The sequence below is a fragment of the Rattus norvegicus genome, chromosome 16 (genome assembly GCF_036323735.1).
Source record: "Rattus norvegicus strain BN/NHsdMcwi chromosome 16, GRCr8, whole genome shotgun sequence".
Lineage (NCBI taxonomy): Eukaryota > Metazoa > Chordata > Mammalia > Rodentia > Muridae > Rattus > Rattus norvegicus.
The window spans coordinates 32,828,652-32,842,816 of NC_086034.1; the positions used below are offsets into that span (position 1 = coordinate 32,828,652).

At 38.8% G+C, this 14,165-nt stretch overlaps 1 protein-coding gene across 5 annotated transcripts in view; it reads right to left on the bottom strand.

Moving 5' to 3' along the window:
• Positions 1 to 2,936: 2,936 nt before the first annotated feature.
• The window catches only part of LOC134478918 (probable ATP-dependent RNA helicase DDX60), a 123,367-nt gene continuing 112,138 nt past the window's right edge, over positions 2,937 to 14,165 (bottom strand). For all 5 annotated transcript variants that reach the window (XM_063275963.1, XM_063275960.1, XM_063275961.1 and 2 more), the window contains 6 exons: positions 13,795 to 13,916; positions 12,205 to 12,352; positions 10,533 to 10,675; positions 7,847 to 7,998; positions 6,535 to 6,597; positions 2,937 to 3,659 (listed from right to left, as the gene is read on the bottom strand). In XM_063275963.1, the coding sequence (XP_063132033.1) occupies positions 3,560 to 3,659; positions 6,535 to 6,597; positions 7,847 to 7,998; positions 10,533 to 10,675; positions 12,205 to 12,352; positions 13,795 to 13,916 (728 nt within the window). In that variant the 3' untranslated portion in view covers positions 2,937 to 3,559. The remainder of the gene's footprint in view (positions 3,660 to 6,534; positions 6,598 to 7,846; positions 7,999 to 10,532; positions 10,676 to 12,204; positions 12,353 to 13,794; positions 13,917 to 14,165) is intronic.

Here is a 14,165-nt window from a genome sequence, read left to right on the forward strand (position 1 = left end):
CCCCCAGTACATCAGTGCCGCAGATGCCTTTACCATCTCTTGGATGCCCTGGTGAAGCCAACATCTGTGAGTACTATTCATTGCTCAGGATATCAGGAGGGAAGAGATTCAGTGGCATGGGGCAATAACGAAGCAGATCAAGTGGCTCGAAAAATGGCTATGCAGAAGCCTATCCTGGTTGCAGGCCTGCAAGAGACAGCCACTGAGAACTAGGATCAGACTAAGGGATGGCCTCACTTAGAAAAGGCCCAAATTGCTTAAAAGATAAAGGACAATGGCACACTTGAGGGGAAAGCTATACTCCCCAGAGAACAAAGAAAAGACTCACTTTGCCAAATACAGAAATGGACTCATTTAGGAGATAAGAAGTTTGTCCAAGTAGTTAAGGTGTATGTAATAGACTTTAAGATTTTAGCCAGAGAGACAGTAGAAAGTATAAGGTATGTCAATAAGTGAATGTTTAGCAAGCAAACAGGGCAAAGAGATCTAGAGAGTTTAGTGAAAAGTCGAAGTGAACTTCACTGAGATAAAACCAGAAAAATATAATCACAAGTATCTCCTAGTGCTTGTAGATACTTTTTCAGGAATAGATAGAAGCTTTCCTCACCAAATGAGAGACGGCCTCTGCAATCATCAAGAAGATACTGGAAGAAATCTTCCCCCGATTTGGAATGCCCAAGGTAATCTGTTCAGACTAAGGCCCTACTTTCGTTGCCAAGGTAAGCCAGGGTGTGGCCAAGTATTTAGAGGTCGATTGGAAATTACATTGTATCTACAGACCTCAAAGTTCAGGACAGGTAGAGTAAATAAATAGCACTCTAAAAGAGACCGTGACCAAATTGACCATGGAGATTGGCGCAGACTGGGTGACACTCCTACCCTCTTGCTCTCTTCAGAGCAAGAAATACCCCTTCCAGATTCAGCCTTACCCCCTTTGAGATCTTATATGGGGCCTCAGCTCCTCTGACTGTATTAGATGATGTTACTGAACCAACATGTCATAGTAATAACGATTTGTATGCCAGGCTAAAAGACCTACAGGTGATACAGAAAGAAATCTGCTCAGAGCTGGCAGCAGCCTATGTCCTGGGGACCCCCGAGACATTTCATCAGTTCCATCGGAGACTCGGCTACATACGATGGCACCGAACCCAGATACTCGAGCCTCACTGGAAAGGACTGTACCTGGTGCTGTGACCACCCTGACAGCCATCAATTCTCAGCCCTCACCAGCCATGTACTAGCTGTTGGGGCTGAGAGCTGGGACCTAGACGGAAACTCAGATCTTCAAAAAGCTCCCTAGACTTAATTTCATGTTTGCCCTGGGTTCTATCAAGATAGGTGTAGGGATAGGCTTGATTTCTATTATGAATGATGTAACATTACTTATGTTATATTTCTTGGGACTGTGCCTCAGGAATCACAGTCTGTATAAGTTTAGAAGTTCTAAAAGCTAGTCATGACCTTGGTGTATAGGCTTGGATAGTGTCCAGATTAGAATCCTCATGTTAAGACAACAATACCAAGCTGTTATGCTAGATGAAGCTGAGTTCTCCATGTAGTTCTAAGGTTAGAACTATTAACAAAAAAGGAAGGGAATGTAGAACTAGAGTTTTAAAAAGTTTGCTCATTGTCAGAGTCCGGATGTGCAGGGCCGGACGTGCCTGAGGGAGAGCCAGAGATAGGACTTGCCAAACCAGCTATCAGCCCCAAGGACATTGACCATCTGTAGCCACTCCCTCCCCTTCCTTCACCCCCCTGAGTGAGATGAGCCACCCTACCTGCCTGCCGAGCTGCTAGAGAGCACGTACTCCTTGCTGATGTAATTTCACGCCGAAAGTAACTGTGCACCATTTGAATTGACCAATCATGTGTAACCGCGAGAATGCCCCTAACCTCCCCTATATAAACCCCCGAGTTTGGAGGCTCGGGGTCAATTCCTCTGTCTCCTGTGTGGGATACGTATCGACCCGGGATCCGGCTAATAGGGATCTCGTTAATAAAAGCTACCTCTTGCTGTTACATCAAGACGGCTACTCGTGATTCCTGGGGGCACCCCACCCCACGATCGGAGCGAGAGACGCGGCTCCCCCTTTAGGGGTACGCTCTTTCACTACATTTCAGATTTAGCTAAAGATTAAAGAAACAGTGTACACCGACACAGTAGATTCACCTCAACAATGTTAGGTATAATTCTGCGCTTTTAAAAAGATTCCAGATGTCAAACAAACAACCTCAGCCTTGTAAAAACCTGGGAGCCAGATTAACTCTTGCATATCTATTGAGGTGGATTTTCACTTCCCATCTGATTCCTAAGTACAAGTTGAAACTAACATGATAAGACCTTTCACACTGTATAACATTCCATTAAGAGGTGCTAGACTGGGTCCGGTTATTCTAAGTGTTTTGGGGTTATAGCATTACTGTAGCATTTAAAGAATGGAAACACAGGCCAAGAGGTGGTGGTGCAGGCCTTTAATCCCAGCACTTGGAAGAAAGAGGCCAGTGGATCTCTGAGTTCAAGGGCAGCCTTGTCTACACAGTGAGTGCCCGCATAGCCAAGGCTACACTAACTCTGTCCCCTCAAACAAGAAGAATGGAAACAGTTGAAACTGCACCTCCATCACCAACAACAATGTAGAGATTTCTAACATGGAGCATGGAATGGTAAATCTTTTCCAGCAACTGGAATTTTTCTGCTTCCCAAATGAATGAACTATAACTGTTTTTAAAGCCACAAAACAAAACATAAAGTTTTAGTGAGATACCTGACTCATAGAAAAACCACATCCTTTGTTTTGAAGTTTAACCTCTGTAAGTTCAAGTTGAGAGCTTAAAATTCTAGAGCTGAGAATTATTGAGAATTCTAGGCTAAGAACTCAATTAGAGAATGATCCCATCTAAATAATTATATTGAATGAATGGCAGTGCGCAAGTGGATTAAGAGAAGAATATATTTCAAACAAATGAAACTAAAGACATCATTATTTCAACAGTCATTTACATGCAACTAAAATGAAGAAAAACATTAGCTACCTGTTTTCTTTTAAAGCATCACAAATACTAAATGAAAACATTCATTTTTTACAAGTAGGTTATTTATCAAGATATATTGTTTCAATAGCTACCTATCTAAGCAGTGAAATCCCTTTATGTTGATTGAGTAGATTATATTACACTTTCAGGATACTACAATCATTTTCTCTATCTTCAAAAACATTTTTACATATTAACAATGAAAATATTTAAAATGCAATGCTTTGGGTATCAAGGAACATAAAATCTGTCTTCAAACATACATATATGCAAGACCCTTGTATTTTTTTCATTCAGTTCTCAATAATTTGGAGAAATAAGTGTTTTTTGTCAACGTTTTGAGGAAAACACCAAGTATGTTGGCCAAGGGTGCTTAGAGGCAAACATAAGAAGTTTGATGGCAACTCTGTTTGTTCATTCCATTTCATCATGTATGATTGCTTGATCAAGACATAAGAGTAAAAATATGTAATTTACAAAGCTTCTGTAGTGATAGTTTAAGCGGTTTACATAGTTTTTCTTTTCACACTAATTCAAACTTCTCATGAAAAGACTTAGACAATTGTTCAAATGCTAAAACAACGTTGTCTTCTTCATTTTCACACAGTTCACGCAAGGAGACACTACAAATACAAAAATACAGATAAATAAATTATATATTCAATTAAGTGACATTGAATATTTTTCAAATGGTTGTTCTATAAAGTTATGTTCTATAAAGTTAGCAAATTATAAAAATGCTGGCAAGAAACAAATTTATTAACAAAATAATATTTATACAAAAAATAAGATGAGTGTCATTTATCAGGGCCATATCAGGGTTATTGAAAGAATTCCATGTACTTTGATCCTTGATCCTTTCAGCAGTACAACACAAATTTCGTTTCTCTACATATTTCATGGAGGCATTTTGTGGTTTTTCTGCTACTGTGTCTAGCGTATACTGAAAACTGCTATGGAGAAAGAAAGCTTCCTTTCTTTCTTTAGGTAGGAGAGAAAAAATGAAGGTGGGATGTTGTCAGCAGAATAAGAGTCCTCATCTAATTCAGATGACCTCACGTAAATCCCCAGAAACCTGGAATCATGTTAGGCTCCATGGCAAAGGGGAATTACCATCACAGATAAACCCACAGATGATAATCTTCAGTGGAGGTGATTATCCTGGATTCTCTCCTTAGGACTAATGGAATTCTCAAAGGTGCTTATGGGTGTGAGGAAGGTTAGGATGGGAGTCAGAGAGGTGAAATGTGGATATTTAATATATAACCTTGGATTATATCTCTCTATTGAACATTCCTGACCTCCAAGACAGAAGGAAACTTTGACCCAAAAATACAGACAACCTCTAAATTTGGGAAAGATCCAAGGTTTTCCCTTAGAACATCCAGACACCTAATTTTGTCCAGTGAAACACGCTTTGATGTTTGACCTCCGGAATGGTAAGATGATACATTTATATAGGTCCATATCATTGAGTGACAATTCGTTACAGCAGCATTAAGAAACTTGTGAATGGCTGGCCATAGTAGCTGACATCTGTGAGGTCCCTGCTAGAGAATTGGAGGTATGAAGACCCTTGGGGCTCTTTGGTCAGCCAGCCCATCCCAATTATCGAGACCTTGACACAAAAGAAGTAGATAGTGTTCCATAGGAAGGCTCCTGAGGATGTCCTCTGGTCTTCATGTGTACATGCCTACTCATATATGCCCAACTGTACACATACAACTTCCTGTCTTTATGCTTAGGTTTGATTGTTAAAAAAAAGGGGATGGGTTGGGTGGGGAACAATTGGGTAGAAATATGAACAAAACAGATATGAGTTAATGCCATAGCCTGAGGGGTGCCGGTCCTGTCTGTGGAACGGCCCCTTATCCTGGGTACTGGCAAGGCCTCCTTGGAATGAGGATCTTATGACTTATTAGATGAGAGCAGGTCAGAGACTTCTTCATGGTTAGAGACTAGGTAGGGAGAAAGGGAAAGGTTTAAGCAATAATTCTAGTTTTTATAGCTCGCTTTGGGGGAAAAATAGTTTCACTTTTTATGACTTGCTCTTGTCTGGGGAGGAGAGATTCTGCTTTGAATAGATTGCCCCAGAGAGATGGAGGGGCAAGAGAGCAGTGGGCAGAGAAAGACAGAGAGATCTTGACTTTGAGATTGCTTCCAGGCCCTCCAGTTCAATGTTCTCAGCGTGCCTAGTGCCCTGCTTTGGGGCATACATTTCCTGAGTCCCAACCTCTCAAAATCCTTTGTTATTCCTCTGCTTTGTACAATACCAGTGTGGAAGTAGCTATTTATTTTTTGAATGCATGCTGTATTTTTATCTTTAAAAAATCAAATCAGTAGAAAGAAAAGTATCAGGAGAAAAACTGAAAGAGGCACGAACAGGCAATTCGCAAAAGTACAAAGGAAACAAACTGTAAAACACAAATGCCCAATAAATATCTTTTAAAATGCTAGCTTTGCTGTTGACAAGAGCTTACAGATTAAATTTGCGAGGGGATAATGGTGATGCACTGTCTCTCATCTACCATTTGGCAAAGATGAAATAAATCACATTAAAATGAAAAGAAAAAAAAAGAAACTTGTGAACAAGCATGAAGAAAGGGAAAAGTGACCTTTCTATTAATGGGTCCCAGCATTACAAAGGTTGAGAGCCACTGCTATAGATGAACAAAGCTATTCCCTTTTGCTCTCATATGCTCAAATTAACTATGTATAAAATAACAAATAATAAAACTATATAAAAACAAATAAGTCAGATAAAAATAATAAAATAAATAATAAAGCTCTCTGTATAAAAAAAAAATCCGTATAGGTCTGATTCAGCTCTGATCAAGGAAATAAAGTAAGGAACTGTTTGTAAGGACCCTATAATGCTGAAATCTATGGTCACTTGAATACATATGTGACAATAATAAACACTGTTGAAGTGTTCAAATGCATATAGAGACAAGAGGTTAAGATGATAGTCGTTTAACTAGGTGACATATTTGGACAATGAAGCCTTAAGTTTGATATTGTTTTGTGAGCAACTGGCTTTGTTCCAGATCAGAATAGGAAGTGACTATGAATTTACAGTCAGACAAACCCTGAAAAAATATTGGCTGTAGCAGGAGACTCCAGAGGAAGCAAATGCTATAAACTGACCTGCTGGCACCTCAGAGAGAGTTCTGAAACATCATTTGCTCATTGAGAATATCTGGGACCAAGGATGCTCTGGAATAGTTTTGAGCTATGTGTACTGCCTGAGTCTGAGGCTCTATCTGGATGGAACTTAATGTCAAACATATTTTTGAATTAATTATATTACAGACCATGACCAGCAGGTTGTAGGGATGGCGAACTGAACAGACCTCTGAGAAATTGAAATGCATGGAATGTAACAGACTCAGTGATACTTTTACATACTTGGATCATGGGGGAAACTAATCTCAAAATTTCAAAATGACAATTAAATTTGAGAAAAATATGAAAGTAACATTTAGACATATAACATACCTGATAGATTTAATGGTAAGGTAAAAATCTTTCAACAGATTATATGCATCCCTTGGATGTATCCTGAGTGACAGAAAAAACAGAAATTAATGATACAAAAATTATTTACCATTGATGTTTATATCCACAAATTAGGGCTGATTCAAACATGGTCAAAAAACACTGTTGTTGTTGTTGTTGTTGTTGTTGTTGTTGTTGTTGTTGTTATAATGAGTGGCTCACAATTAATCAGACTACTTAGAGTAAGTGACTGCTGAGCACTGACACTTATATGGAATATCTGTGTCACCCCAACAAGACTCAGAGAAGATCACAAAAGAGGAGACAGAGAGAATTAAGAGCTAAATGTGAAGCAAGTCCTGTGAAATGCTGTCCTCTGGACCTGATGTGACTCCTGAGTCTGCGGCAGCTAAGGCTGCTTGCATGGGGTCTACACAAGGCTGGACCCATTAATATCACTCAAGGATGAGAGGCGGGGTCCTAAGAAACTAGTTCCCAAGGGAGGCAGGGGCCCTATGGGCTGAAAGAGCCATTTTTCTTCAGTATTGTTTTCAGTGTTTGAGTCTCCTGACTTTCAGGAGATGGCACCACACTCATGTAGACAGCCCTAGTAAAACTTAGTGAGGCTCAAAATGAAAACAACCCAAAATTTAAAGACAATGCAAAAATGGGAGGCTGACTTGCTGGGGTTAGGGGTTGAAACTAAGAAGATACACAAGAATATGTGGGCGTGGGGGATGTGGTCTTAGTGTGTTATACACAATTATGAAATTATCAACATACAACTTTTAAAAACAAACAAAAAGGGATTGGGTATTTAGCTCAGTGGTAGAGCTCTTGCCTAGCAAGCGCAAGGCCCTGGGTTTGGTCCCCAGCTCCGAAAAAAAAAAAAAAAAAGAAAGAAAATAATGTCTGATTCTATTTATATTTATAGAAATGGCTTCCCCAGCAACAAGCTTAAACAATAGTCTCAAACCCAAATATGTAAACTAGACACTATATTCTGTCAGGCACTAAAAAATACCAGGTTGCTATTATATATTTGTGTATATAGTTGTAGATAGATTTGCAATTATATCTAAAATACCAAATGATGCCTAAATAGAACTGTAATGTAAAGATAAATTTAATATATACAAAGACACATTTAGAGTATATATTTAGACCAACTGAGTTGGCCCAAATGCTAAAGTTTTGCTGCAAAACTAGAAATAATTGAATAGGATATATCATCATCTGTGCCATCAGTCTGGAAATGAAAGTGTAATATGCCTGTCAGAACTATTTTTGGAATTTTCAAGATAGAACATACCTATTGTCCTGGTCTAATCCAGCAAGGGATCCATACTTATAGAAATCAAGTGCATAGGCATCAAGTGGCATTTTTCTTCCTTGACTGTCCAATCTGTGTGGCCACAGCACTGGGGCTTGTGCATGATTGATACAAATTGTGTGTAGAGTGACCTAAAGAAATATAAGTTTTTGGTTATTCACACGGGCAGATGGTTATGACTTAGAACTTGGTATTGTTTGTAGAGAAATTTTAATCCAACAATATGGCTGATCTGGCAAGGGATTATATGGAAAGATCTTCTAGGTCAGTGTGATCCAGTGTGAATGCAGATCGTGGATTACAGCATGATCTGGCTAGAATACAGATATGCTCTTTGTATACACCTTTAATTCTTAACAATGAAGGTAGGATTAGCCTGTACAAGGAAGTAGCCATGTTTGAAAGTAACATCCAAGCAAGGGGCATACAAAGTGACAAATCAGAGAAATATTTGACAGAATGAGTTAGAGATAGGATATGCCCAACTCTCATGAAAACAGAGGAGACCTAAAAGAGCAGGTGAGAGAGAGATGGTGGAGGAGAGGGGAGGAGGAGGAGGAGGAAGGGGCACAGTTTCACAGAGATAGGTTGCAGGAGAAGACAGAATGAGGCAGAAAATGAGAAAGAGCCAGAAGATTAGAACATATTAAAAGTTATTATGAGGCCAAGTGGAGCAATTCAGTCAGAACCCCAAAGAAGCTTGGATCAGTCAGCTTGGAGAGGACTTCGGCCTGGAAGAGCTGAGTTGAACCTTCCAGCCCCAGTTCAGAAACAGTTAGATAGGGTGAACTTATTCAGCAGTAAGCCTCCAGAGCAACACTTAGAACAGGAAAATGAAAGTTACATTTACAGTTGTTCATTATCAGTGCCTTCAAGCACACTCTTGCCTTCTGCACACACTGAAGCAGTGTATCCTGGAGTATGGCTTAGCCCTGCTTGTGATGATGACTGAAGCAGCTGATGTCCAGGCTACCAGTCTTGCTGGAATATAGCAAGAAAGACTAGGAAAAAAGGCAAATGAAAAACTATAAAGTCTCCTTAACAATTCAGAATGGGATTTCAGGGGCAGGAGGATTCCCTATCATAAGAGATTATTCAACTGAAAAAAAAATCTAATGATCTTCAGAATAAACAACCAGAATAAAAAGAGTAGAGAGGAGATAGAACAAAAATCAGAATAATGAAGAAAGCAAATCAGTAGTTTTCTATGCCTGTTTGTTTTTGCATACTGCCTAGTGTCATCAACAGGAGCTCTGACGAGAAGGGTTAATGATGCTGAAAGATAGCCCAACTACCTTCTAGAGTGGGTTAAGAGTCATGGGTAATAGACTTGAATATTTTAATATCCCCATTTTCTTATGACCCAGAAAACCCACATTCAAGATAAAGTTGCGCACATGTAACAGACACCAGCCCTGATTGTAGCAACAAAGAACTAAAGCAGGCAAACATTGACAGAGTAATGGAGAGTTTTGTGTTATGAACTACTGTGGCACAGGAAAAACGAACTAGAGCTTCACGTCAAAACATGGATGGACCTTACAGGCATAAAACTAAACATAGGAAGAGATACTTTCATGAGACTACAACGAAACATCCCTTCACTTCTGTAGAAATAAAATGCTAGCATAATCAAAAGTCATGTGTAAAATGAAAATTTTTGGATGAATTTAAAAACTTAGGTCACTTTAGTGGAATACAAGGAAATGAAATAAAGGAGAGGCTTCTGAGGCCTCAGTTCATGGGTACTTACTATGTGACTACTCTTCATAAGCCATCTAGAAGCATTAGAATTAGATTCGATTAGATTGTAATTTAATCAGAACTAAACTGTAACAAGTAATATAAGGAAGTGAAATTTAGGTAGAGTGAATCATGTCAAGCAAAAACCAGACTATAATCAAGTAACATGAATCTAAATACTGATGACAGCTGCTTCAAAATGAAGGAAGGGAGAGCAAAAATTGCTAGAATTCTGTGGTCAGCAAGGGTGAGTAGGAATGTGTTTGTACACACACACCTGGGTACCTCCTAATTGGTGCTGATTTTACAATAACAAGAAACTTTCTAGTCTTTTCTCATTGTATTCATATCCCTCTGAATCCCCATGAAAACTTTACATGTAAAAAGGAAATAAAAGTGATGGTTATATTTTATAAATTCAATTAATTACATAATAAATGGAAAAGGAATTATTTTGCTCTCCTCCTCTTCCTCCTCCTTCTCTTTTTGAAAAAGGATTGTTGAAACTCTTTACATAATACTTAAATTTCTATCCATCCTCCTGTCTCAGCCTCTCCAGTGCTGGAATTGTAGGCATGAATCATCACGTCCAGCCTGGCAAAGGAAAACTATAATATGTAATAACTATGCTTTTTTTTCAATATACTTAACTACCAATTTCTTGGACATGTCCAATTAGTCACATATAGACATACAAACCAAAAAAAAAAAAAAAAGAAAGAAAGAAAGAAAGAAGGAAAGAAAGAAAGAAAAAGAAATCAAAAGTTTCAAAAATGATTATTTTTCTTTAAATGAAAAGCATAATTTTTTAATCTCGTGTATGTTAGCGTTTCACAGCTTCTACGGTAGTCTGATAACACACCACACATACTGGAGCAAAAGGCCCACGGAGGCTGACTAATAAGCATTACTTTTTACTTACATGATTTGGAACTCCCGGACTAAGCAAATCCACATCAAAGTTTCCAGACAAACAAACGAAGGGCGAAACCGCCATCCTTCCTTCCTTGCAGCTCATCAAGTGAGACACAAGTGGTGAATCCTCACATTCTTTACCTGCGAACTCTGAGCAGAATGAGTTGACATACAACCACTTTTATTTTAATTCTTGCTATTTTAATTTCTTATTTGCTTGCTTGCCTGTTTGAGATAAAGTCTCTATGCATCCCTAGATGCCCAGAACTCTCAGTGTTTGCCAGGCTGACCATAGAGATTCCCTGCCTCTGAATACTGGAAATTAAGGCAGGCCCTATCATGCCTGGAAGATTCATTTTTAAATGCAGCCACAGTGTTAGACCTCATGTCCTTGTATAAGAGCTAAACCATGCAAATATGGAAGGCACTGAACCTAGCAGGGTCCACACCATGGAGTAAGATTGAATTGGTACATACAGCCTAGACAGTGTGTGATGAAACCATTCATTAAAATAGACAATTTGTGCCAGAGGTACTATTGTAACTATGTACTATACTTTTGACAGTCAAAAGTTAATTAAACTAGAAAGTTGTCTAAATTAACTCTGACATTTATAACATTTTCCAAACTGAATTGAGATTTGGCCTTAGAATCTTCCCAGACACTAACCGTACTGAACTTTGCTTAGCTTTCCAGATCAGACAAGATTAAGCATGCATAGGGTGGCTTAAAAATAGACTCAATATGCTACTCTAAGTGTCCACTATCAGTAAGTGTGGAAATGGTTATGAGAACATGTTCATTATCCATCCTTGTTCATAGAAAACGCCAATGTGGGCCCTAGGGTGTCCCTGAAGCAGACCACGCTCCTGCTCCCACCGCACTTACCCCGAGAGGTACATGCCTATCGTTACCACCTGCTGTTGTCTTGGCCTCTACATTTATAGAGTCTAAGAGAGTACATACTCTACTTCTGTGAATTTCTCTAACTGAGGATATTAGGGTACCGCAAACCACAGACATTTCTCCCCACCTCAAAATGTTATATCTCAGTCACCCATTTATTCTGTTTATGCTCTTTTAGGAAGCTTCCATCTATTGGTAAGAACAACAAAAGTGAAACATTTGGTAATATGTTAAGCCCTCCTTCAGGGTATTTCTGTGCACTGATGATCTGAAACTAGCCTTTTGAAATGTACTAATGCAAAACAATACTCTTCTCTGTTTCCAGTGTCCATTGATAAAGCAAGGTCATGATTAGGGCATCACTTCTCCCAATTCCAGAGGTCAGAAGTAGCAGAGTCAGGGAATCTGACCAAGGTCTATGACAATCAGCAACAAGCCTGCCCTACAAATACTCATAGATTTCCTCTTGTCTTGGAGTCAGACTTCCTCAACTTTCTAGAACTCTCCCAGAGTCAGTGCTGAAAATGGTTTATAAAGAATAAAACTTGGTTTTAGTTTCATTCTCCACAGTCCTTTAACCACAAACTTCCATTTTTATTAGAAAGAATCCAATTGTTCTCAAGCAGGCTGACTTTTCTACCGTGTCAGCCTTCAGAGGTAAACATGGGAGACATGGAGCTCTACCACTGACCTAATCCCTAGGACCCACCTGACATGTCCTTGGGTGAGACTCTTATTAAGTTGACTCACAGTAGGACTAAAATATACTTGCCGATTTTCGACAAGGGGAGTTGATACTCCTGTTTCATATCCGCCAATCGGGACACAATGAGCAGAAAGGAAGCAAAGTCCCTAGTCACTTGCATGTTGTACTCAAGCAGGGCGTCACTGAAGTCCTGGGGGAGGTCATCAAGGAACACCTAAAAGCCAAAGTTTTCCAGAGAGAGTTGAATACCTTCCATAAAACACTGAATATCTACAGCAATGAAGGCAAAAGACCACATACTATAATTTATTGTTTTCAACAAAGCTGTACTTCTCTTCTTAGTTGAACTAGGGTATAAAAAATGATTCTTGTTCTTCTATGCTTGTGTAAAAAAATACTCTACTCACAACATTTAGTCTGATGCAACTTAATCAAAATGATAGGATGTTTGTAAAAATAGACGCATGCCCTCAAATGCCATTGGACTCATGAGTAATTTCAAAGGACCTAGGGATACATTTGGAGAGCCAAAAAGGTGAATCAGATTTTCAGGCAGGGAATCAACTGTGCCTGGTTGAGAAGTTTGGGAACCTTCACTTGTGTTCACTGTACTAACGCTGCTAATGACTTTTACCTGGACACATGAAAGTGCTTTGTATCTAATTTTGTTTTGTTTTGTTTCTCCTTTTTTTTGTGGTAGTTTTTAATAGTAAACAAGAACCTAAAAGCATGCACCCACAAAGCACCTTTGTTTAAGACTTCTGTACCTGAAGAGCTGGGAAGAAAAGGAATTCTGCCTCTGTCAGCCATGCCATAAAGGGTCCATCAGGAATATTATGGAGTAATATTACTTGAAGCATCAAAGAGTGGTAAGGGTGCTATAAATATGATCTCATGCACAAACATGCATGTTTAATTAATTCATATAACTGTTAATATTAATGAACAAATGCACCTCTTGACAAAGCAAGATGAAAATATTAAAATTGAAAAAAAAATGTTTCTAAGATTAAGACACTAGGAGTCAAAAGACAATTTCCCAGATAACTCTGCAACACTTCCTCAGAAACGGCACTGTGACATATGATCCTATCACAAGACACACATTCAGCAATGAGGGTAGCATTGGGATTTCAATATATAATTGCCTACATTGTGTGCATATGCACATGAATACACCTGTGGGTGCTCCCCGCCTTATTTTTTGAAGCAAGCTCTCCCACCATACCTGTCACTCTCCCAGTAGGCTCTCCTGCCCTAGCCAGGTCCAAGGAGCCATGCATTTTTGGCTCCCTAGCTCTGGGAATGCAATGCATGCCACTGTGCAAATCTCGTCATGTGGGTACTAGGAATCCAAATTCAACTCCTCATGCTTGCATGGCAAGAATTTCAACCAAGTCCCTTTTCATTAATGCTACATTTTGATGAAATCAACTAAAATGCTGAATGTGTGTTCCTGCTATTTATTCTCAAGGCATGTAAACTTTGAATAGAGATGCTTGGAGTAGCAGATAAATACAATAGTATTTCTGGAAAGAATAGATTAATATATAAAATACATTCATGGTCCCATATCCATAAAATCCAATTGCCTTTAAAACATTTCTGATAGAATCTGTGTACTATTATTAATTAATTTAGTCAGAAGATTTTTACCTTTGATTGATAAAACTTAGGGTGAGCCTCGTGGAACTTGGCTGGAATATATCTTCTTCCAAAAAGATTTGCTAATACTAAAACTAGCTTCTCCATTACATCTTCAGAAAAGCATTTTGAATCTGTTCAAAAGGAAGTCCATGTCATTCATTTATATATATATGAGTTAGGTTAAGTTGCTGCGTTTAAATTCTTATGTTTACTTCATAGCAACTGTAGACTAACTTTTCCTGCAGCTGCTTCTCTTCTGAGCTTTTGCATTCACACTTATTACCTTCATTAACATCCTTCTCTTTCCAGCTACGAATTACTTCATGGTCAGATTTACATTTTGCTCAATTTGGCCCATCTCCCAGTGAATGACCAAATTT